Source organism: Triturus cristatus, chromosome 8 (genome assembly GCF_964204655.1).
Source record: "Triturus cristatus chromosome 8, aTriCri1.1, whole genome shotgun sequence".
NCBI classification, from domain to species: Eukaryota; Metazoa; Chordata; class Amphibia; order Caudata; family Salamandridae; genus Triturus; species Triturus cristatus.
In genome coordinates, this window is record NC_140591.1 from 373,177,820 (window position 1) to 373,201,500 (window position 23,681).

Genomic DNA, 23,681 nt, shown 5'->3' on the forward strand with positions numbered 1-23,681 from the left:
CCAAAAATGAGAGAAAGCTCCCAAAAATCTATCGGCATAGCATCGCGTCTCAGAGTGGGAAAATCAGAATGGCTTTGCCCCTCCTTTAGGGTTTCTTTTTTTATAAAGTCTCTAGAAACTTCCAGTGATGTGGCATCACTCACCATCGGAAAACTATCATAAGTTCAGCTTCACATAATGTCACCTAGGGCACTTGCAACAGTGAGATGCTTTCCCATGCCAGTCATGAGAAACTAAAGATTTGGGAGTCCTCATAGGCTTAATATCGGAAAAAGAGGATACAAAATAATCATCTATAGCTATAGCTGGAAGCCTGTTCCCACAGGAATATTTCACCTTGAACATTGAGGAAACATTGAGGAATGTTGGAGTGTACACATGAACCGGGCAAATAAAGCAACAGCTCAATAGTGGTAAATGGCTTGTTGTATTAAATCGGGGAAAGATCAGCATTAGAGAAAAAGCATTTTCGAAAAGCCTTTAAATTAACAGCACTCATTTAAATGAAATGAGCTTTAAACCAAGATTAAATATAATGTAATTACATCAATTCAAAATAGAGAATGTATATAGAACTTTCACCAAATATTATCACATAAAAATACCCTCCTACCACACATTTTCTCAACATTCATATGTGTATCATTTTCTAAATTCATATCACAAAATTCATTTTTCATAAACTATAGAAGCTCTATTACTACTATGCAAATTTTCAAGATCGTATCATGTTTCTACACGTTTTTGCACTGCCTTTTCTAAATGGTGCATTCTCAACAGAAAGCATTAGAAGCGCTAGGTTATTTCATTAATAGCATAACTCCATCAATAAATGTTAATAAACAGCATCTACATAAGCAACTCTTATTAGTGCAACTTGTTTTTATGTATTAGTATTGACTTGTATGCAGGTTTGCTTCATCTTGTTTTAAGCAAAACATACATAAAAACGATGGATTTAGGCCCAGATCTCTGTACTGGTGTGAATGTATGACATTGTTCTGCATCCTGTCCATCAACTGTTGTTTTTGCATTTGTCACCCCGAGTGGGACGGGTATGCTCAGACATGAGCCCGTGCTCTCCATGCCACTGGAATCAAGCTATCCTGGCTGAAGAGGGGTGAAACCCCGAAACCGGTCCTAGGATGCTTGTTTCCAGTCCAGGGAGGACCTGGCTTGACAGTTCGGGCTTTTCATGTGAACTCTTACTTTTTCATGCATCTACTTGGAGATTATTATGCACTTGCCCATGCTTTCTATGTCATTTGCACTAAGTCCATTTAAGTGTATAACTAGAGGTTCAGAGAAATGCCACAAACGCATTGCAAATGTGTGTGAATATCCACAAAGTTACAGCATTGTGGCTGTTAAACTGTAACAACAGAGTGACAATAAGTGACAACAGTAAAGCAACGGCAGGAAATCACAGCACAACATATCAAGAGAGATATAATGTTGTTGTGTTTTTTACAAACCCAGAATTTAATTGAGTGAGCAAAGAGGAGGGGTTTGGTTTCATCAATCAATCAATCATGAGAATTGTAAGCGCACTATTCTCCTGTGAGGGTCTTAAGGCACTGGGAGTGGGGGGAGGGAGTAAGCAACTCCGTTCAGTCAAAGAGCCAGGTCTTGAGTGTCTTTCTGAAGGTGTTCAGGGAGGGCACACATCTGATGTCGATCGGGAGCTCGTTCCAGGTCTTGGCTGCGATGTAGGAGAAGGCTCTTCCACCTGCTCTGGCTCTGCAGATGCAAGGGATTTCGGCGAGGTCGGCGGATCGGAGGATCCTTTGGGTTGGTGGAAGGAGATTCCTTCGTTGCGGTATTGGGGTCTGGTGTTGTGGAGGCATTTGTAGGCGTGGGTGAGTATCTTGAAAGTAATGTGTTAGTGTCGGGGGATGCCGAGTGCAAGTCTGGCTGCGGTGTTCTGTATGGTCTGGAGCTTGCGGAGCAGAGACTTGCTGATTCCGGCATAGAGGGCATTTCCATAGTCGAGTCTGCTGATTATGAGTGTGTGGGTAAGCTTAAGGAATTTAAACAGTCTTGTAAAATATTGGAACGCAGTTGGAGACAGGCATATTGCCCTTTGGCTGAAACAGCTCTAAGGAAGGCCCAGAGGGTATACTATGCTGCTATTACAGAGGCTAAAAGTTGCTTCTATGTGGAACGTATTGCCAAGTCCAAAAATAACTCAAAGGAAATTTTTGCCATTGTTCAGAGTTTTATAAAGCCCAGCGCTGAGCGTACTTCTCTTCCTGCCTCCACCGAATGGTGTGGGGAGCTATCATGCTTTTTTATTGATAAGATCCAGGCAATCCAGGACAGTTTGGGGACTAGTCCCCCCGGGCAGGTTGGGTCTGCCAGTTCAAACATTTCTGTTTCTACCCCGCCAGTTTCCCTCCTGACGGGGTTCTCACCCATTGCCCCGCTTGTCACACTGTCCATTCTTAAATCCCTTAAGTTGGGCTAGCCGACCGACCCGTGCCAGGCTAGGCTGCTTACAGGGGCAGCGGAGGTGGTCAACCCTGAGGTTAATACCATCATAAATCTATCTTTACAGACTGCCACAATTCCTCTGAACTGGAAGCAGGCTAAACCACTACCGCTATTAAAAAAGCCCTCTCTAGACCCCACCACACTTGCTAGCTATAGACCTATATCTATCCTTCCGGCCGTGGCGAAGGTGTGCGAGAAAGCAGTTTTTAAACATTTATCCACTTTTGTTGAGGCATCTGGCGCCCTCCATCCAGCTCAATCAGGATTCAGGGCATCCTATACAACAGAGACGGCTCTAGTCGAAATGTCTGAGGCAATAAGGGAATGCTTGAATGCAGGCGGCAGAACGGCTCTGATTTTATTGAACCTCTCTGCCGCCTTTGACATGGTGCCCCAAAATCAACTGCTTGCTCGTCTCTCAAGTATTGGGGTTTCTGGACGGGCCTGGGACTGGCTCAAATCCTTCTTAGAGGGCAGAACCCAGCAGGTATGGCAGCCTCCGTTCTTTTCGGCCCCCAGAAAGGTGACTATGGGAGTTCCGCAGGGCCTGTCCTCGGACAAAGCGAAAAGCTGTCTCTCTTCTGTTTTTAAATGGCTTGCACTGGCACAGCTGAAGTGCAATGAGGACAAGTCGGAGGTACTTCCGTACGGATCCTTTCCCCCGCTTTTTAGGGAGGCTCTTGGCCCACTGAATACCTCCCGCCCAATTCTGTAGGCAACCCTGCTAAGAACTTGAGGGTCTGGTTCAGTGAAGACCTCAGGTTCTCCATGCAGATAAAGAAACTTGCGGGAGTGTGCTTTGGCATGCTGAAATCACTCAGAAAGTTTTTTCTGCTGTTACCTCGGCCAGCTAAGCAAATGGTGACTCGTGCTCTAATCCTGTCACGCATTGACTATGCCAATGCTTTGTACATTGGCTTGCCTGGCTACCATCTAAAAAAATTGAAAACAATACAGAATGCGGCTGCTAGGGTTCTGCTCGGTATCCCAGGAAGATCAAGCATGAATCAACCCATACGGGATCTCCTTTGGCTTCCCGAGGCCGGCGTGTCCAGTTTAAAGTGCTTACTTGGCGCATGGAATTCTACGCGGATTGGGGCCACTTTACCTTAGGAGACGCTACGCCTTCTATGTTCCTCGAAGACGTCTGCGTTCTGCAGCGCAGCGTCTGGCAGTCATCCCCTGCTTCCGCCTTACTCGTATGGGGGGCAGCTTCCTTTCTGTTAAGTCGGCTGAAGCTTGGAATTCTCTTCCGCTTGAACTGCGCAACATCCAAGATCCTAGGCTGTTCAAAAAGCATCTCAAAACCCTGCTTTTTGATTAAGCCTAGGTATGCTTAGCCTCCTCTGCTTCCGACAATAGCACTCCACGCCGGGACACTCTTGAGTATCCGTGCACACTATAAATGCATCACAACATAACATAATGGTCTTTCGTGCTTCGGGGGGATCCATTTGAAGGACTTTCGGAGGATGCAGAGGGTGTTGAAGCAGCTGGAGGCTACGGCGTTGACAGTCGGGTCATGGAGAGGGAGGAGTCGCGAACGATGCCGAGGTTCCGGGTGTGGTCAGTGATGGTGGGAGGGCTGCTGAGGGTGGTGGGCCACCAAGTATTGTCCCATGCTGAGGGGGAGGGTCTGAGGACGAGGACCTCTGTCTTCTCCGAGTTGAGCTTCAGGCAGCTGCTGCTCATCCAGGATGCAACGTCTAGCATTCCTTCCTGAAGTCTGGTGGGGTCCTTGGTGAGGGAGAGGATGAGCTGGGTGTAGTCGGCGTAGGATACTATGCTGAGTCCTTGCTGTCTGACAATGGCGGCGAGGGGGGCCATGTATATGTTGAAGAGCGTGGGGCTGAGCGATGATTCCTGGGGTACTCCGCAGTAGAGTTCCGTGGGTGCCGGAGAGGAAGCGTGGTAGTCTGATTCTTTGGGGTCTGCCTGTGAGGAACAAGCGGATCAAGTTGAGGGCGGTTCCTTGTTTGCCAGTGTTGTGGAGTCTGGCGGTGAGTGTGCGGTGGGAGACGGTGTTGAATGCTGCCGAGAGGTCGAGAAGGATCAGGGCCGCGGTGTGTCCTTGGTCGAGGAGGGTGCGCATGTCATCTGTGGCGGCAAGTAGAGCGGTCTCAGTGCTGTGGTTGCTGCAGAATCCGGATTGGGAGGGGTCGAGGATAGAGTTTTCTTCGATGAATTTTGTTAGTTGTGCATTGACGGTCATCTCTGTAACTTTGGCCGCGAAGGGGAGGAGGGAGATGGGGGCGTTAGTTCTTGAGGTCCGTGGGATCTGCTGAGGGCTTCTTGAGCAGGGGTCTGACTTCAGCGCGTGTCCAGTCGTCGGGAAAGATGCCGGTCTTAAAGGTGGTGTTGATGGTGCATCGTAGTTTTGGAGCGATGGCAGTGGCGGCTCTGTGTGAAGATGTGCGGCGGGCAGGGGTCCATGGGGGCTCCTGAGTGGATGCCTTTCATGGTCTAAGTGGTGTCTTCGGTGGTGACTGGAGTCCAGGCGGAGATGGTGGGCAGGCTGTTGTTGCTGGAGAGGGAAGAGGTTTCGGAGTCGGGTGTCTGGTCGTTGAAGTTGTCAGAGAGGCTCTCGATTTTCAGATGGAAGTAGGATCTGAGCTTGTTGCAGAGGTCCTGGGAGGGGGCGATGTCCTTGGTTTCGCTGGTGGGCTTGGTGAATTCCTGGATGACACTGAAGAGTTCCTTGGAGTTGCTGGAGTTGGCGAGGATCTTGTTTTGAATGAAGGCCCTTTTGGTGGATCTGATGTGTTGGTGGTATTCCGTCTTGGCGTTCTTGTAGGTAGTGCGGTCTTCTGACGTTATGCTGTTCCTTCAGTTCTTCTTGAGGCATCTGCAGGTGCGTCTAGATTCTGGGAGGTCGGCAGTGAACCAGGTGTCCTCCCTGGGGCACTGTCTGTCGGGATTACGGAGGGGGCGAGCTTGTCCGCGCAGTTCGAGATCCATCTGTGTAGTTCTTTGGCTGCGAGGTTGGCATTGCTCGGGGTGTTAAGGGCGTTGTGATTGAGGGTGGAGTTGAGGTGCTCTTCAGTGATTTTGCTCCTGTTCCACCGTGGAGAGTGTGATGCAGGTTTGGGTGGCATGGGTTTGTCAATGTGGAAGTGTACGCAGTGGTGGTCCGTCCATGGGGGTTGCGTGGTATGGCTGAAATGGATGTTGTTACTTCCTGCCAAGATGAGTTCGAGGGTGTGTCCTGCCATGTGGGTAGGCGTGGTGATGAGCTGTTTCAGTCCGATGTTGGCGAGGTTGTTCAGGAGGGTGGTGGAGTTGGGGCCATTGGGGTTGTCGAGGTGGAAGTTCAGGTCTCTGACGAGCATGTAGTCCATGGAGGCGATGGCATGTGGTGCGATGAGGCCGGCGATGGTGGTGGCGAATGAGGCGTGGGGTCGAGGAGTTCCCAGATCTCTATGGCTTGTCTGTACAGGGAGCGCATTGAGTCTGTGTCAAGGGTAGTCTGAAATTGTTTTAGGGCTGGATAAGCAGGGATCCTTATCTGCCCTTACATAATGTTTTCATGTAAAAATATTATTAAGTACTCACACATCTTGGACTCTAGGCAGAGAAGTCACAGTTAAGTGGTTGTGCAATAACATTAGGCTGGATGTTCTGTGTTTTATAGTAATCCTCCCAGATGGCACGGCGATACGCTAACTTTACAGTGGTTGTAGATCTGAATTTATACTTTGAGGATATATTTTGTACTGCAGCCATGACTGGCAGCAAACTTGGAAGGCTTGCAGCTTGTTCAACATGTAATGTCCCCTTCACATAGTCTGGGGCACACTTTGGACATAATGGTCAAGCAGCCCATGCCATTGGTATGGTCTGGCCACCTTGCCATCCCGTTTCTGGACCCATACGAAAATGCACCTGAAAGTGCCAAGGGGTGGGCTAAAATTACCTCTCCAGCGTTCTGTAGGGCTCTGGCTACTTACCGGCACAGATTGGATAACTATACCGATGCACAAGTAAAGAACTGTATGTATGGAGCATTAGAATGTTTCCTGTGTAAGTAGGGGCTTTCAAAGAATACAGCCTTCTGCTCTGTGGTTTAGTGAAGATTTACCAGCTTTAAAAAAAAATGTGTAAGTGGTGCAAAGATTATGATCCCGCTTGTAAAATGGACCATAAGACAACATTTAAAAGTTATCATGGTGGCATCACAAAAAGGCTTGTTGTGAATTTTATACCAACAAAATCCAAAGGGCCAAAATGGCTCCTGCAAGCTATTCACGGTGGTGAAGTCTCTTTCATCACTAAACGCAGTCCCAGTTTCAACCATTCCAACTGAGGAAAAATGTAAAGTTTTGGCGCATTTTGTCTTGGAAAAGGTAGCCAAAATTAATGACTCCCTTCCTGTTGGAGCCAGGGACACTTCCTGTTTGAACACTTGGTTCGAGTGGTCAGAGGACAGCACTAGGCGGCTTACTTTCAGGCCAATTGATGCGGTAGAACTAACGGCTTAATATGAGTCAGTAAAATCAGGCTCTCCATTAGATCCAGCCTCTCTGGTTATTTTGGAATGAGGCATGGAGGTGATCCACCCCAGTTTTGGTGAATTGGTTGACAGCTCCTTAGATTCTGGCCAGGTACCAGGGAGATGGAAGCATGTGGTTTTGGTTCCACTCTTTAAAAAGCCATCACCGGACCCCACTGAGCCTGAAAATGATCACCCAGTTTCACTTCTTTCACTGTTTTCCAAAATTGCAGAGAAAGCCATCAATGAACAGCTCTCTGCTTTTATAGAGAGCCATGACGTGCTACTTAAAACTCAATCTGGGTTCCATCTTTCATATAGCGCTGAGTCAGCGCTACTGCTGGCGACAGTCAGCTCGCCAAATTTTGGGCGCTGGCGAATCTGCAGTACTGCTATTGTTGGATCTCAGTGCTGTGTTCGATACTGTGTGCCATAACATCTTGTTAGTGAGACTCTGGGATTGTGGGGTAGGACATAAAGCTCTGCAATGGGTTGCTTCTTTTCTGCAAGGGCACACCTTTCAGGTGGCACAAAAGCTCCATCAGTCAAGGGTGCTCCCGTTAAAGCAAGGGGGTCACAGGGCTCCTCTTTGAGTTCAACCTTGTTCAACGTTTAAGTGGTACCATTGACAGAGGTAATTGAGAGCAGTAGGTTCTCGATTGTATCATATGCTGATGACACACAACTCATTATCATGCTGCCGAAAAATGCTACTCAGATGGCCACATGCTTAAGCCTCTGCCTTGCATAAGTGGCCATTTGGATGGACTCAAATTGCCTAAAACGTAATGCGGGAAAAACTGAGGTTTTGACCTTGGGTAACCAGGCAAAAATCTGGTCAACTGCTTGGTGGCCCAAGGAGTTGGGTCCTACACTGGAAGTCAACCTAAGGTCAGGAGTCTCGGCATTTGGATGGATGACAAATTGTCCTTTGACAACCAAATCTCGGTGGTGGCGGAAAAATGTTTTGGAATCCTGAAAATTCTTAAAACAATATTGTGCTTCCTGCCTGCCAAATCCAGGAAGACAGTAGTTCAGGCCATGATAGTGTCAAGGCTGGAGTGCTGTAATGTTTTATATCTTACAGTGACACAAGGCAGATCCAACAGATCGCAAAGAGCGCAGAATGTGGCAGTAGGCTTATTTTGAATCTTCCCAGATGTGCGTTCATGAATGCCGCGCTCAGGCAGCTTTATTGGCTCCCTTTGAGACAAAGAGCTGCTTTTAAAGCTTTATCCTTTTGCTATAATTCTATGAATAACAAAGGGCCATGCTACTTGCAACCATTTGTTAGACCATACGTACACCAGAGGAACCTCAGATCAGCAAGGGCGATGCGGGCTATAATTCCCAGATGTAGGAAAGTACACATGGCTACCTAGCCCCAAATTATGGAATAGTCTGCCTGTGGCAGTTCGGCAGGCCCAGTCAGAAAAAAACATTTAGGAAAAAACTTAAAACCATTTTTTTACAGCAGGATGTAGGGAGGTTTGAGAACTGCATGAAGGCGGATGGACACAGATACTGAGCGCTTGGACACCTCGAAATTATATTGTTATTATCACTAATATTTTTTAAATGGACATCATTCAGCCCTAAAATGTATTAAAATCATGTCAGGGATCACACGGCAGATGTTTTAGTGTTGGTGGTGGTTGTATGAGTCTGTTTATTCTAATGTACAACATGTAGCTTTGTGGAGGCATCGACAGACGTGTCCAAGCCATCTCAACCATCAAAGGCATCCAAGTAGTCCAAGAGGAATTATTGTTTGGTTGTTCCAGCAGCATGATTGCGCCCCGAGGTTGGCATCGCTCGGGGTGTTGAGGGCGTTGTGGTTGAGGGTGGAGTTGAGGTGCTCTTCAGTGATTTTGCTCCAGTTCCACCGTGGAGAGTGTGATGCAGGTTTGGGTGGCATGGGTTTGTCAATGTGGAAGTGTACGCAGTGGTGGTCCGTCCATGGGGGTTGCGTGGTATGGCTGAAATGGATCTTGTTACTTCCTGCGAAAATGAGTTTGAGGGTGTGTCCTGCCATGTGGGTAGGCGTGGTGATGAGCTGTTTCAGTCCGATGTTGGCGAGGTTGTTCAGGAGGGTGGTGGAGTTGGGGCCATTGGGGTTGTCGTGGTGGAAGTTCAGGTCTCTGACGAGCATGTAGTCCATGGAGGCGATGGCATGTGGTGCGATGAGGCCGGCGATGGTGGTGGCGAATGAGGCGTGGGGTCGAGGAGTTCCCAGATCTCTATGGCTTGTCTGTACAGGGAGCGCATTGAGTGTCTATGTCAAGAGTAGTCTGAAATTGTTTTAGGGCTGGATAAGCAGGGATCCTTATCTGCCCTTACATAATGTTTTCATGTAAAAAACAGAATATTTTATATATAGGCACTGTTTGAAATATGCCTTAGTAGAATTTGACATTTGATACTGTTTGAAGATAAGACGAGGAAGGAGTGTTGTGAGTTGTGCAAGAGCACTGTGAGCTATTGTACACATTATATGTTATTAAGTACTCACACATCTTGGACTCTAGGCAGAGAAGTCACAGTTAAGTGGTTGTGCAATAACATTAGGCTGGATGTTCTGTGTTTTATAGTAATCCTCCCAGATGGCACGGCGATACGCAAACTTTACAGTGGTTGTAGATCTGAATTTATACTTTGAGGATATATTTTGTACTGCAGCCATGACTGGCAGCAAACTTGGAAGGCTTGCAGCTTGTTCAACATGTAATGTCCCCTTCACATAGTCTGGGGCACACTTTGGACATAATGGTCAAGCAGCCCACGCCATTGGTATGGTCTGGCCACCTTGCCATCCCGTTTCTGGACCCATACGAAAATGCACCTGAAAGTGCCAAGGGGTGGGCTAAAATTACCTCTCCAGCGTTCTGGGGGGCTCTGGCTACTTACCGGCACAGATTGGATAACTATACCGATGCACAAGTAAAGAACTGTATGTATGGAGCATTAGAATGTTTCCTGTGTAAGTAGGGGATTTCAACGAATACAGCCTTCTGCTCTGTGGTTTAGTGAAGATTTACCAGCTTTAAAAAAAAAAATGTGTAAATGGTGCAAAGATTATGATCCTGCTTGTAAAATGGACCATAAGACAGCAATTAAAAGTTATCATGGTGGCATCAAAAAGGCTTTTTGTGAATTTTATACCAACAAAATCCAAAGGGCCAAAATGGCTCCTGCAAGCTATTCTCGGTGGTGAAGTCTCTTTCATCACTAAACGCAGTCCCAGTTTCAACCATTCCAACTGAGGAAAAATGTAAAGTTTTGGCGCATTTTTTCTTGGAAAAGGTAGCCAAAATTAATGACTCCCTTCCTGTTGGAGCCAGGGACACTTCCTGTTTGAACACTTGGTTCGAGTGGTCAGAGGACAGCACTAGGCGGCTTAGTTTCAGGCCAATTGATGCGGTAGAACTAACGGCTTAATATGAGTCAGTAAAATCAGGCTCTCCATTAGATCCAGCCTCTCTGGTTATTTTGGAATGAGGCATGGAGGTGATCCACCCCAGTTTTGGTGAATTGGTTGACAGCTCCTTAGATTCTGGCCAGGTACCAGGGAGATGGAAGCATGTGGTTTTGGTTCCGCTCTCAAAAAGCCATCACCGGACCCCACTGAGCCTGAAAATGATCACCCAGTTTCACTTCTTTCACTGTTTTCCAAAATTGCAGAGAAAGCCATCAATTAACAGCTCTCTGCTTTTATAGAGAGCCATGACGTGCTACTTAAAACTCAATCTGGGTTCCATCTTTCATATAGCACTGAGTCAGCGCTACTGCTGGCGACAGAGTCAGCTCGCCAAATTTTGGGCGCTGGCGAATCTGCAGTACTGCTATTGTTGGATCTCAGTGCTGTGTTCGATACTGTGTGCCATAACATCTTGTTAGTGAGACTCTGGGATTGTGGGGTAGGACATAAAGCTCTGCAATGGGTTGCTTCTTTTCTGCAAGGGCACACCTTTCAGGTGGCACAAAAGCTCCATCAGTCAAGGGTGCTCCCGTTAAAGCAAGGGGGTCACAGGGCTCCTCTTTGAGTTCAACCTTGTTCAACGTTTAAGTGGTACCATTGACAGAGGTAATTGAGAGCAGTAGGTTCTCGATTGTATCATATGCTGATGACACACAACTCATTATCACGCTGCCGAAAAATGCTACTCAGATGGCCACATGCTTAAGCCTCTGCCTTGCATAAGTGGCCATTTGGATGGACTCAAATTGCCTAAAACGTAATGCGGGAAAAACTGAGGTTTTGACCTTGGGTAACCAGGCAAAAATCTGGTCAACTGCTTGGTGGCCCAAGGAGTTGGGTCCTACACTGGAAGTCAACCTAAGGTCAGGAGTCTCGGCATTTGGGTGGATGACAAATTGTCCTTTGACAACCAAATCTCGGTGGTGGCGGAAAAATGTTTTGGAATCCTGAAAATTCTTAAAACAATATTGTGCTTCCTGCCTGCCAAATCCAGGAAGACAGTAGTTCAGGCCATGATAGTGTCAAGGCTGGAGTTCTGTAATGTTTTATATCTTACAGTGATACAAGGCAGATCCAACAGATCGCAAAGAGTGCAGAATGTGGCAGTAGGCTTATTTTGAATCTTCCCAGATGTGCGTTCATGAATGCCGCGCTCAGGCAGCTTTATTGGCTCCCTTTGAGACAAAGAGCTGCTTTTAAAGCTTTATCCTTTTGCTACAATTCTATGAATAACAAAGGGCCATGCTACTTGCAACCATTTGTTAGACCATACGTACACCAGAGGAACCTCAGATCAGCAAGGGCGATGCGGGCTATAATTCCCAGATGTAGGAAAGTACACATGGCTACCTAGCCCCAAATTATGGAATAGTCTGCCTGTGGCAGTTCGGCAGGCCCAGTCAGAAAAAAACATTTAGGAAAAAACTTAAAAACATTTTTTTACAGCAGGATGTAGGGAGGTTTGAGAACTTGCATGAAGGCGGATGGACACAGATACTGAGCGCTTGGACACCTCGAAATTATATTGTTATTATCACTAATATTTTTTAAATGGACATCATTCAGCCCTAAAATGTATTAAAATCATGTCAGGGATCACACGGCAGATGTTTTAGTGTTGGTGGTGGTTGTATGAGTCTGTTTATTCTAATGTACAACATGTAGCTTTGTGGAGGCATCGACAGACGTGTCCAAGCCATCTCAACCATCAAAGGCATCCAAGTAGTCCAAGAGGAATCATTGTTTGGTTGTTCCAGCAGCATGATTGCGCCCCGAGGTTGGCATCGCTCGGGGTGTTGAGGGCGTTGTGGTTGAGGGTGGAGTTGAGGTGCTCTTCAGTGATTTTGCTCCAGTTCCACCGTGGAGAGTGTGATGCAGGTTTGGGTGGCATGGGTTTGTCAATGTGGAAGTGTACGCAGTGGTGGTCCGTCCATGGGGGTTGCGTGGTATGGCTGAAATGGATGTTGTTACTTCCTGCGAAGATGAGTTCGAGGGTGTGTCCTGCCATGTGGGTAGGCGTGGTGATGAGCTGTTTCAGTCCGATGTTGGCGAGGTTGTTCAGGAGGGTGGTGGAGTTGGGGCCATTGGGGTTGTCGAGGTGGAAGTTCAGGTCTCTGACGAGCATGTAGTCCATGGAGGCGATGGCATGTGGTGCGATGAGGCCGGCGATGGTGGTGGCGAATGAGGCGTGGGGTCGAGGAGTTCCCAGATCTCTATGGCTTGTCTGTACAGGGAGCGCATTGAGTGTCTATGTCAAGGGTAGTCTGAAATTGTTTTAGTGCTGGATAAGCAGGGATCCTTATCTGCCCTTGCATAATGTTTTCATGTAAAAAACAGAATATTTTATATATAGGCACTGTTTGAAATATGCCTTAGTAGAATTTGACATTTGGAACTGCAGTGTGACAGGTACTCAGTGTCATGCATGGGAACTGCAGTGTGACAGGTACACTGTGCCATGCATGGGAACTGCAGTGTGACAGGTACTCTGTGTCATGCATGGGAACTGCAGTGTGACAGGTACTCTGTGCCATGCATGGGAACTGCAGTGTAACAGGGACTCTGTGTCATGTATGGGAACTGCAGTGTGGCAGGGACTCTGTGTCATGCATGGGAACTGCAGTGTAACAGGGACTCTGTGTCGTGCATGGGAACTGCAGTGTGACAGGGACTCTGTGTCCATTCTCAGAGATTATATTCACATGATCAGAGTATTTTACCGTTACCCCATGGTTGAAATGTTCATGCAGACATCGGTATCTAACTGTTCATATTCTGTTTTCCAGGACCAGTTGGCATTTCCTTGAACTTCTCGATGGTCCTAAAAGCTGCTTTGGAGGAAGAAGAAGATTGGGAGGCGCGGAGTAACCCCATTTCTCATGAAGCTTTATGTGGAGGACTGTAAAGGAAATATTGTACAGTGAGGATCTGCATTGTCCTTCTTAGCACTGACACACTAGTGAAACGTTCACCGTGGAGGTATAAACAGGACAGCATACTGCGTACCACAGTCCTTTCCTATGCACTCCAGCACCCCCATCAGCTCTCTGTTCTCCTTCACCAGCCCAGCAGTGAAGCGGCTGCTGGGCTGGAAGCAAGGAGATGAAGAGGAGAAATGGGCAGAAAAGGCGGTGGACTCCCTTGTAAAGAAACTGAAGAAAAAGAAGGGCTCCATGGAGGAACTGGAGAGAGCCCTAAGCTGCCCCGGCCAGCCCAGCAAGTGCGTAACAATCCCGCGCTCCTTGGACGGAAGGTTGCAGGTGTCGCACCGCAAGGGCCTGCCTCACGTTATCTACTGCAGGGTGTGGCGGTGGCCTGACCTGCAGTCCCACCATGAACTCAAGCCACTCGAATGCTGCGAGTTTCCCTTTGGATCAAAGCAGAAAGAAGTGTGCATAAACCCATACCACTACCGTCGAGTTGAGACCCCAGGTAGGTGGCCTTTTCTACTGTGATAAAGATCTTATATAGTTAAGTTTGATTGGCATCATACACTGGCATGTTGAGATAACGCAGCATGCTGGCGCCATCAAATTTTTGCGTTCTTTTGTTTGAAGGCTATTTTTGGAAAAGGCAAAGAATACCTCCTTTGGCAGTGTCAACAGAAGGGGTGGCACATTGAACAATTGCGAATATCAGATTGGGCTGTGTAATGTATTCATTAAATACCACAGCAAGGCATGTGCAGTGTTTGTATTGAACCTGCCATTTGGCTTTCATTTCTAAAACTACACTAAATCTATGACAACATGCATAATGTATTGACTAGAGTTTGTGTGCAAATGTCATAAGATAGCAATATTTAGCATGTAGAAACTCATTCAGAAGTCAGTACTCGCAACTGCCTCATCTTATAGACTGAATCTCACTCAAGTTTTCAAGATTTTTGGGGATCTCAGAAAATAATATTTTGGCTCACACCAAATGCAATGCTTATGACTTCACAATATTCATACTGATAAATAACAGCACCTAAAAGCAAAATGTAAGTAAACAGAACGCACAATCAAATGAATTAATGATACTACATTCATAACCCTCCTCGTCAATGTGATAAGGGTAATGTTATATGTAATCACATCTGCAAACTGAGTTGCAGCATTTGTAATTGCATCTGTTTTTTTTAAAGGTGAGGGCTCAAGTATTACAGTTGATGAGCAAGTTAGGGTTAATTCCTATTGAAATCTCTGCTCTCTGACACCCAAAAACTAGCCAAACGTATTTAAAAAAAAAATTGTTATGAAGGTAGAACTTTACTCAAGGAAGTACCTTAGCTTGGCTTGGTTTAAATTCACCTAGTATCTTTCAAGACATTAAGGTCTAATTATGACAACAGCAGTCTGATGGACTCATGTAGCCATGATGGCTATGCGGACACCGCTGCACCGGCAGTCCGACTGCCCAACCGCCATGGGACTGCTGCAACCCCCACCGATCAGGCAGTGTTGCAGCGGCCTTAAGGCCGCAAAATGCTTGGCAGTGCCACTGCGGCACCGCCAAGCATATTATGAGATTACTCTCTGCCACGGTTTTCATGGCGGTGAGCCTGCCATGAAAACTGTGGCGGAGAGGAAATGCTACCTCAGGGCCAGGGGGGCACTTGTGCTCCCCTGTGTGCATGCACCCCAGTTCCTGCACAGCATGGACTGCACCAGTCCATGCCGTGCAGGAACAGCGTTTGATGCTCCTATAGCAGAGCCTTTTTCATATTCATAGACACTGCCGTGTGACCACCAAGGAGCCACCTGCAAGAGACTAAAAAAGTTGTAATCTGGCAGGTGTCAGTATGGCTTTGGCGGTCTTGGAGCAGGGAGGCGGCGTAGTAGTCCTGCTCCCAGACTGCATTAGTCGTAATTAGGCCCCAAGTGTTTAAACGGTGCTTGAGTTGGGTATAATGATGGTAGGTTTTAGAGATCCGTAGTTCGCGGATATCCACGGATTCAGATTTGCAGACATCCATGGACCCAAAAATGAAAAAATACTCAAATGTGATTGGCGAAAGGAACAGTTTCTACGGTCTGTCATACCAGATCCATAGATCCTAAAATGGATTAAAAGGATCTGATTTCCTGTCATTAACAGCGAAACAGCAAAAAGGTTGTGGTTGCGATTACAGGCTATGGGGACTTACTCACGGTCTCCTGAGCAACAAAATATGAGGGCACATAAGGGGGCCAGGTGAACACACCCTGACCTCCAAAGTCACTTGCTGGGACTCAAAGTGTCTCCTGTGTTTAAAATTTAAAAAAAGAAAACGATTTTGTTGTGGGCTTTGAGGGTTCAGCAGCTAGATTAGTGAGTCCCAGTGAGAAGTCTCACCCAGGATCCACGGTCCTAAAATATGATCCGTGGACCCAGAGCAAGAGTCGAAGGGTGGTGTTGCAGTCCTGTTAAAGCTTCATTTGCCAGGTCTGGAAACCCCGTCTCCAGTCCAAGAACCGGTAAGTTGAGTTTGCATAGGACTACCGCCTCAGCTCCTGAAGATTGTCATTGGTTCACAGTTCCTATTCTTTAACTGTAGATCTTAAAAACTATTTTTAAAAAGTGTCTGGTCATAGACCAGACTATGCGACTAACCCCAGAACTGCGCGTACATTTGCTATGAGAGTAATGGCTGACATAGCTGTGTTATGGATTGTACTTTTAACATAAATTGTGACTACGCTTCAACTGTGTTTTGTTTTGTGAATTTCCGTTTTTTTTTTAAACATACGTTAAGATATGATAAAGCCAACCATAATTTTACCTTAACCTTTGTTTTTTTCCCCAGTGGATATGGATATGTATATCCATACTGAATTGCCCCTTGACAGATGAGGTGTTATATTTTTAAAATACTTTCTTCTTTCTATTGACTGATCTACCTATAAGAAGTAATCGTAATTCCTATTAGCAAATGTATGTTGTTGTCACATATCAACAACGTCCTCTGTCTTCTAGGATAATTGGTTATGTAGAAGAATTTACGTGGCTTGATTTACATTACATTTATTCATTTAATCATTTACATGAGGTGCACATGTATTATTGGTAGGTTCGTTGACACATGAGATTGTAAAATTTATTTAGGATTTTGCAATATCCACAATTTGTAAACATAAGAAATATTATATACTGATAATATCTATAGGAATTACTTTGATTTTACATCATCATTCTGAAAAAACAGAGATTTTTCTATTTGGTGGGCTGATGAACTCTGCTGTACTGTAATGGCAGAAGAAAGGACACCTTAAACAAGAAATGTGTGAAGACTTCCATGGAAGTGGATTTACAATCGCAAATGCTTAGATTCGTACAGGATTTGAGCCTGTGTGCCCTCCTCTCTATGTTGCCAAAGTGTGGGAATAGTGGGCATAGTGACTACACCTGGTCAATAATAGGCAATGTGGTACAGTTACACCAGTAAGGCGAAAAGCACCTGCTCATGTTCCTGCATGCCCTGGTCCAACACCCCGGTGCCTACCACACATATCTTATCAAGGAAAGCTTTTCCTCCAACCTAGTATTTGTGACTAGTGTTTAATGACTTCACAGACTACTGTTCACTGCTACATATTTTGATGTTCTTGTTGCTCATAAGAAGTGTCGAGCCACCCTCTAAGCCTAATTCTCAGTGCCTTATTTCTGCAGGCATTTAATGCCAATAAGGCCAGAGATTTCCAAGTGAAGGTCTTTCCAGGGACCAGAGTTCTGTGCCTGATACACCTGAGTACTTTGGTCATTGTTCTGGGTACTTGCACTTCCTGATTTTTTTTTCTTTTCTCAGATTGCTGGATTATTTTTTTTCTCTGTCTAGTGCATGCTTGTTTGACAAACGTATTTTGTATATTCATATATCATTTCAGAAATAGAAAAATTATAGCATTGAGTGTCGTATCTATGTTAGCTCCTGCTAAAACACCTCTTTAGTATCTCCAATCAACTTTTTATTTATCGCAGGGGCAACTTCATTATCAGTGGGCTGTACCGCAAACAGCATTGCAAGACCACTCCCATCCACTCAATAACACTCTCTCCAGGCATCATTCTGAGGTCCGCAGTGCTATTATGGCCCATGGAAAGTATGCACTTAGCCATAGCCATCAACCTCAATCTTGTTCTTCTTTTAAAGACGCTCTAGGTTCTAAAACATTTTTCTGCTAACCTCCACCAACACTGTTGTATGCAGGTCTGCTTGCAGGAACTGAAAGGTAGCAGTACAGAGTTACTCTAACGCAATAAAAAAAAAACTTCATAGTCTCCGAAGACTCAACTTCTAGAAGAAAGGGATTAATTTTTAATTAATGCCTAACATTCTTTCTTGCTATGTCTTTTCAAATAAGACTTACAAGACGCGTATCATGAGATTTGGAAAAAAAATCCTTGCAAGTCATTTGATACATTATGACGATAAATGCAGGGTGCATCTTACAAGATTGACCGTACCACCCTCTTTCCCTGACGTCCATAGTCTTGGCAGCCATGATCGAAAAGAAGTTTGCTCAATGTTATTCTTACCACATTAGAAGGGCAAGCACTGTGGTTCATTGTGAAAGAGAAACCAAAATACAAGCCTTTGCTTCAGGCAAGCAAATGCAGCTAACTCCATTTATGGATTCGACGAGCCTGTGTAGGATCAGGTTCGCAAATTTAGACCCAGTTGCCTGCAAAATTTCAAGTAGAACCTTGGTTAAAATCAGGAAACTGACACAACTGACATAAAACTCTTCTGCACCAGCTGTGTATGGCATAGAGGCCAAGTCTCCACAAAGAGATGGGTGTGGTTGATATGAAATGATCACACCTGGAAATATATCCTTATTGTAACCTTAAAATCAGTAACCCATTGGAAGTGGTTTAAGAATGTATAATCTAATCAGGAGAATGTTTTCCCACGTATGTACTCTGATCTCTTGCTTTAAAAGGTAGATTTCAATATTTTCTGGCATGTAAGGTGTGCCACTTTAAGAGAAGCACCAAGCACAGGTAGGTGTAAACAAGCATTTACAATGCAATGGTCTCGGCATTGTTAAAGTTAGAGCTATTGGCATTGCTCATGACATTATTTTTGTTTATGTTTTTGTTTTTAAAACATTTAAAGAAACGGCATTGTTATTTACAATGTCAATAGCTTAATCTCTCTCAAAGGCAAGACCTATTGCATTTGCACTCACACACAGAGCCACACACAAAGCCACCCACACACACAGAGCCACCCACACATAGCCACCTACGCTAGCCGAGACCTAAAAAGGGCCACAGTCAACTCTTCCAAAATGCAACTTCACATACACGTAATACAATTTTTCCACGCCGCTACTTACTACCCAATTGGTGTATGTGTAAACCATATAAAGAGCGCTGGGACCTCATGGCGCTATAGAACTTCATTGCTACCCAGAGCCCGGAAGGATGGGCGGCTGAGAGGCCCCGTCAGGATTTCAATTCCCGGTGGATGCATTCGCCCACGAAGACATAAGACTTCATTAGATAAGTGTGTAAAAAAAAATACAAGCTCAGCAGAATGCGCAAGTGGGGGTGGGGTGAATGCCGCCGGAGCTGCACTTTAGTGTATTCCGTTAAAGGCCACGGTTCTGCTGAGCAGGGCGAAAATGCACAATTGCAAACAAATGGCTTCCCCCAATGCACCCGAGCCAAACATTCAGAGCACCGCTTCCTGCCTTTCGTATTCGCACATACACCCGCCCCTCCCACACTCCTATGCATGTACACGTCCGATCGATGAATCGAGTGATTACCCAAATCAATAGCACCCATTTTAGAGATCAGAAGAACGAACTGCTGGGCTGTGTGCCGATGGGAGACTGAGAGGCCCAGTTTACGCATCCGGTACCAGCCCCCACAAGCAGCACTTCACCTCCGTGACACCACAGAGCCAGTCTTCCACCGCCCCTTCCCTGTGCCCTCGCCAGGAGACCCCGTTGTACTCCAACAGATCGTCAAGTCACGTTAGATCACGATTCCCCCAAAGCGCGCACACTCATTCTTGCTTCCCATCCAATCCACGGCCTCTGCACCGCTACATGTGACCTTTGAACAACATTTCCGTTCGGGGTGCCTAAAAACGCACACGTAGTAAATCTATACATGAAATACAAAATATGTGCGTGCTGCCTAAATGTGAGGGGGAGAGGTCCAGTTTCTACGTATCTGGTATTATTTGGTTTCGTTACTTTGTGCAGAAGTTCTTCCAACAAAAACAGACAACAAAGAAAATAAAGGGAAAAAAACATAGAGAGAAGTCTGACAGGGAGGGAGGGGAAGTGGAGGGAAGGTCCAGGCTTGGCCCATCCCAGGCTACTCTCCTAAACCCTGTCAGCAGATCTCGTGTGCGAGTGAACTCGTGTCCCCCGGGGGAGGCTGGAAGAGAGCCATTACTCTGCTTCAATAAGGAAAGAAACCGTTTTTAGGATTAAATGACAATAACACATTGTCAGCAAATCCAAATCAGCAAGAAATTAGAAGATTTATGCATCTTTTATTTTTTAATGAGGATGGATAACTTGCGCCAAAGGCCGAGAGTGCTGGGCAAAACCTAAATTAAGCAGAATTAACAAAACTATATTATAACCCCCATCCATACAGAAGTGCGAGGGCTGCAATCTACATAAGGTGACCTAAAGTTGTCCCAAGTGAGAGGGGTCACGGCAGGACTGCGATGTCAAACTCAAATACACAAAAGCATCCAAGGAAAAACTCTGATTTGTTTAATTATCTTACCTGCGGGCTGAAGTTGGCGGTGTTGGTCTCGCTCAAAGACAGCGTCAAAAAGGCCATGCAGAGCAGAATACGCAACGCCGTCTGCATATTTGTAGCGCCTTGAAACCCGTCGGAGCGACTTTGGGCGTTTCAGTGTCAACTTCCCTTCCTCCGTCTAGTCCTTTTGTTTGGTATTATTTTATTATTTCCTCCGTCCGGCGGCGAAATCCTTTTTTTCCCTGAAAACCTTTCTTTGAAACAACGCCGAAAACCCCAAACTGCCCCATAAAATGCAATATGTTATAGAAGGAAAAAATGTGATAAATAGAAATCCTTCGCGTCTCCGGGACGTGGGATGTAAGAACAGGGGGAAAAGGGCACGCGTTGATAGCAGTGTGCCAGCGATTCGGTTTTCGTGGGAGCGCAATATATTTTGTTTATTCTTCCAGGGTTTTCTTTCCTTCTTCTCTCCCCTGCTCCCCGAAGCCAAGTGGAGACGAGGTCGATGCTAAAAGTAATTAGAACCAAAAGGGGAAGTGAAACTTCCAGTGGCCTCAGTGTGGAGCCACTGAACCAGTGTCCGAGCTAGATCAAGTTGGGAATGCTCCTTGCCCAAGGTACACTCCAGGATCCGATCCCACCACAGGGCTGAAGGAAGTTTGTTTACAGTGTGTGAGGGCACCTCTTGTCAAGGCTTTCACCCCCCACACACGCCGGCCTATCAGTCCATCACTCGGGCAATATTGCTCCCCAAGGTAACATATACTTCCCAACTCTTACCATTAAAGCTCCGGAAGAAGCTGTGTCCGAGAAGAGAGGAGAAAACTCCTGTTTTCAGCCTAGGCAGAGCTGTAGACATAGAAGAGAGACAAGCAGTGGAACTTACGAGGCCATGTTACACGGGAGCTTGCTGACAGAGAAATGAGGTTAACCATTAATTTAATATACAAGTATTTACTAACACAGAGGATCTTTTAATCCTTATTCTAAATCTATTTAACTAATTTTGTACGGTTCACTTATTTTAATTTGTTATATATTTACAAACGTAGCCCTTTATACATTTTTATTTAAAAAAAATGTTTTTTAAACGTTTCATTTTGCATTATATTTGGTAGCTTCTGGAACTGGAAAAAATAAATTTGAGCATGGCCACCAAATCATTTTGTCTGCAGCAGCTGGTGAGCTGAGGTAGATTCCGTCTCTATGGTCTGCTCGAACTTCCTCGGCTCTGCTTGCTTGAGCTAATTGTTATTTTCAGAAGCCCGCTCTGTTTGCTGGGGATGGGTTGGGGCGATGACTTTAAAGCCTTTGCAGAGACCTTAAATGACATAAGTGTACGGAGCTATGGTTGACATGCCGAAAAAATGAAAGGTGTGTGGCTGCAATGCTGTGTTAGAGGCGGGCACTCCAATAAGTGTTATCAGAAAATATGCCGGCTTGCTGTTAAGGAGATCAGGTGAGGGAGCAACGCCGGGACACCACCGCCTTTCTCCGAGGCAGAGAAGAACTGCCTCGGAGAAACGCAGCCTCGGTTTCGGATTCGGGGGCGTGTTTCTTTTTCTCTCCTCTTGCCATTGGCTGGAGGAGAGAAAAACACGCCCTGCGAAAAGCAACGAAAAAACACGCCCCCCAATCCGAAAAGGACGGGGCCTGTTTTGCGCGACAAGCCTCTTCTCCAATGGGTGGCCAGCATTTAAGAGGCCAGCCAATGGAGAAGAGGAGAGAAGAGGGGTGGGTTCAAACCCCTCTTCTCCAAAACACCCGAAGTCATTAATTCTCGCGAGCGAGACTGCGCAAGCGCAGCCTTCGCTAGCCGAGACCTAAAAATGAGTTGGTTGTCTTACCTGCTTGGATGTTCATTCATGAGTAGAGCGTGTATAGATTTCGTAGTTTTAATTAGGTTTCTTCTGTTTCTTGCTAGCATCTGACTACCTCGCTCACAAGAAAAACTCTTGGAATTTAAGGGAAGGCCTCAAAGATTGCTTGCAATGCCCCTATTTTGCCATGACGTTTGCTTGTGGTAGTTGACAAACAACAATCATCATATTTGTCCAGAAAAGCTTGCTCTTAGATCCCCTTCAATTTCAGAGGACTGTTTACTCTATGTAATAGTTACACAGTTGACTCATTTTGCGTGGTACTAACAAGCATCATATGATTTAGTCAAGGTAACAGGATATGCTTATTGCTAGGTTTTTCTGACGTCAGTGTTTGAGGAAATGGCACATACTAATTTCAAGGCTGTAATTTATATAAAATTATTTTATTCATGTTGTCTTACTTATGACTGAGAGATGTGTCATTATCTGGTCAGGTTTTTACCATTTTAATTATCCCACAGGAAAAGCTTGGATCTACATTCAAGAGCTAGTTGTAGTTTATATATGTACTTATGTGTTTCATAAAGTGCTGCTCGTTACCTTTGATTACTTCAGAGTGCTAGAGGAGCTGACAATATACAGTTTGGTGAGAGGCAAGAGAGGCTATCATCAAATCATAGGTGCTTGATATTTCTCTATTTCTCCAGTATTCCTCAATCACTTCCATGATCTGTGAGAAGTTCAATCAGAAAGCACAAGTTAAAAGTTCCGCCTTCAGATAGTTTATGAATCGTAACTGGTTGGCTTTGAATCTCAATGTGGGGTTGAGGGCATTCCCCAGTCTGTCCAAGGGATCTACCTCCATGCTTCATCCTATTTAATGATTATTGAAGAGTCAAGATTGGAAGTTTGTGCTGGGGCATAGAGTCGGTTCTTCAGGCACTCTGGGTCCTTGCCCCAGTAAACCTCTTGCATGGTGCAGAGAGGACCTTGTGTTTGGCCCTGGTTTCCATTAGAAGCCCGGGCAAAGTTTCCAGTGTGGGCTAGATGTCGTTGCGCTTGTGGATGTTTAGGCACTATCTACCTGCCTGGTTCTATAGCCTTTGTTCGTTTAGGTATAGTCTTTCTGTCTGTTCCTCTAGCCTTTGTAGCCTGGCAATCAGTTTCTTGGGGGGATCAGAGTAGATTTTGGGCTAAGTATGCCAAGTGCTCTTGTTTACCACCAATCAGTGCTTGATTTGGAAAAGTGGAAGGATTTCATAAAGTATGAAGAGTTGGAGATTGATAATCTTGACCACTGTGCTGACTTGGAGGTCAATAAAAGTAAAAGTACATCTCCCAGTTCCTTGCCTTTTAAATGATTGAATGGTGGGTTCCTGGACATTGGTGCTAGCCAGAGGATAGTGGGACGGACATGTTTCTCTATTATAAGGATCTTAGTTCTTGCTCTGTTCCTGAGAAGGAAACGCCACTTCATCAAATGGAACACATTGCCTAATGATGATGATGGATGTTGGTGGGATTATTTGGTTACTTCTCTGACTGGAACTGCATTTGTGTGTGACCCGCATATATTTGGAACTTCACCTGATACGTTTTGAATAACTGAGGGCATGAGTATAGTTGTTAAACAACATGGATGAAAGAAGGGAGGGATGATCTTTGGGTAGTGCACAAGACACTTGGTAAGTCGACG

General features: G+C 45.6%; 1 protein-coding gene across 4 annotated transcripts in view; it reads left to right on the top strand.

The window, feature by feature from the left end:
* SMAD9 (SMAD family member 9) overlaps positions 1-23,681 on the top strand; it is a 162,701-nt gene that overhangs the window by 52,664 nt on the left and 86,356 nt on the right. For all 4 annotated transcript variants that reach the window (XM_085621727.1, XM_085621725.1, XM_085621728.1 and 1 more), the window contains one exon: positions 13,247-13,892. In XM_085621727.1, coding sequence (XP_085477853.1) covers positions 13,481-13,892 — 412 coding nt within the window. In that variant the 5' untranslated portion in view covers positions 13,247-13,480. The remainder of the gene's footprint in view (positions 1-13,246; positions 13,893-23,681) is intronic.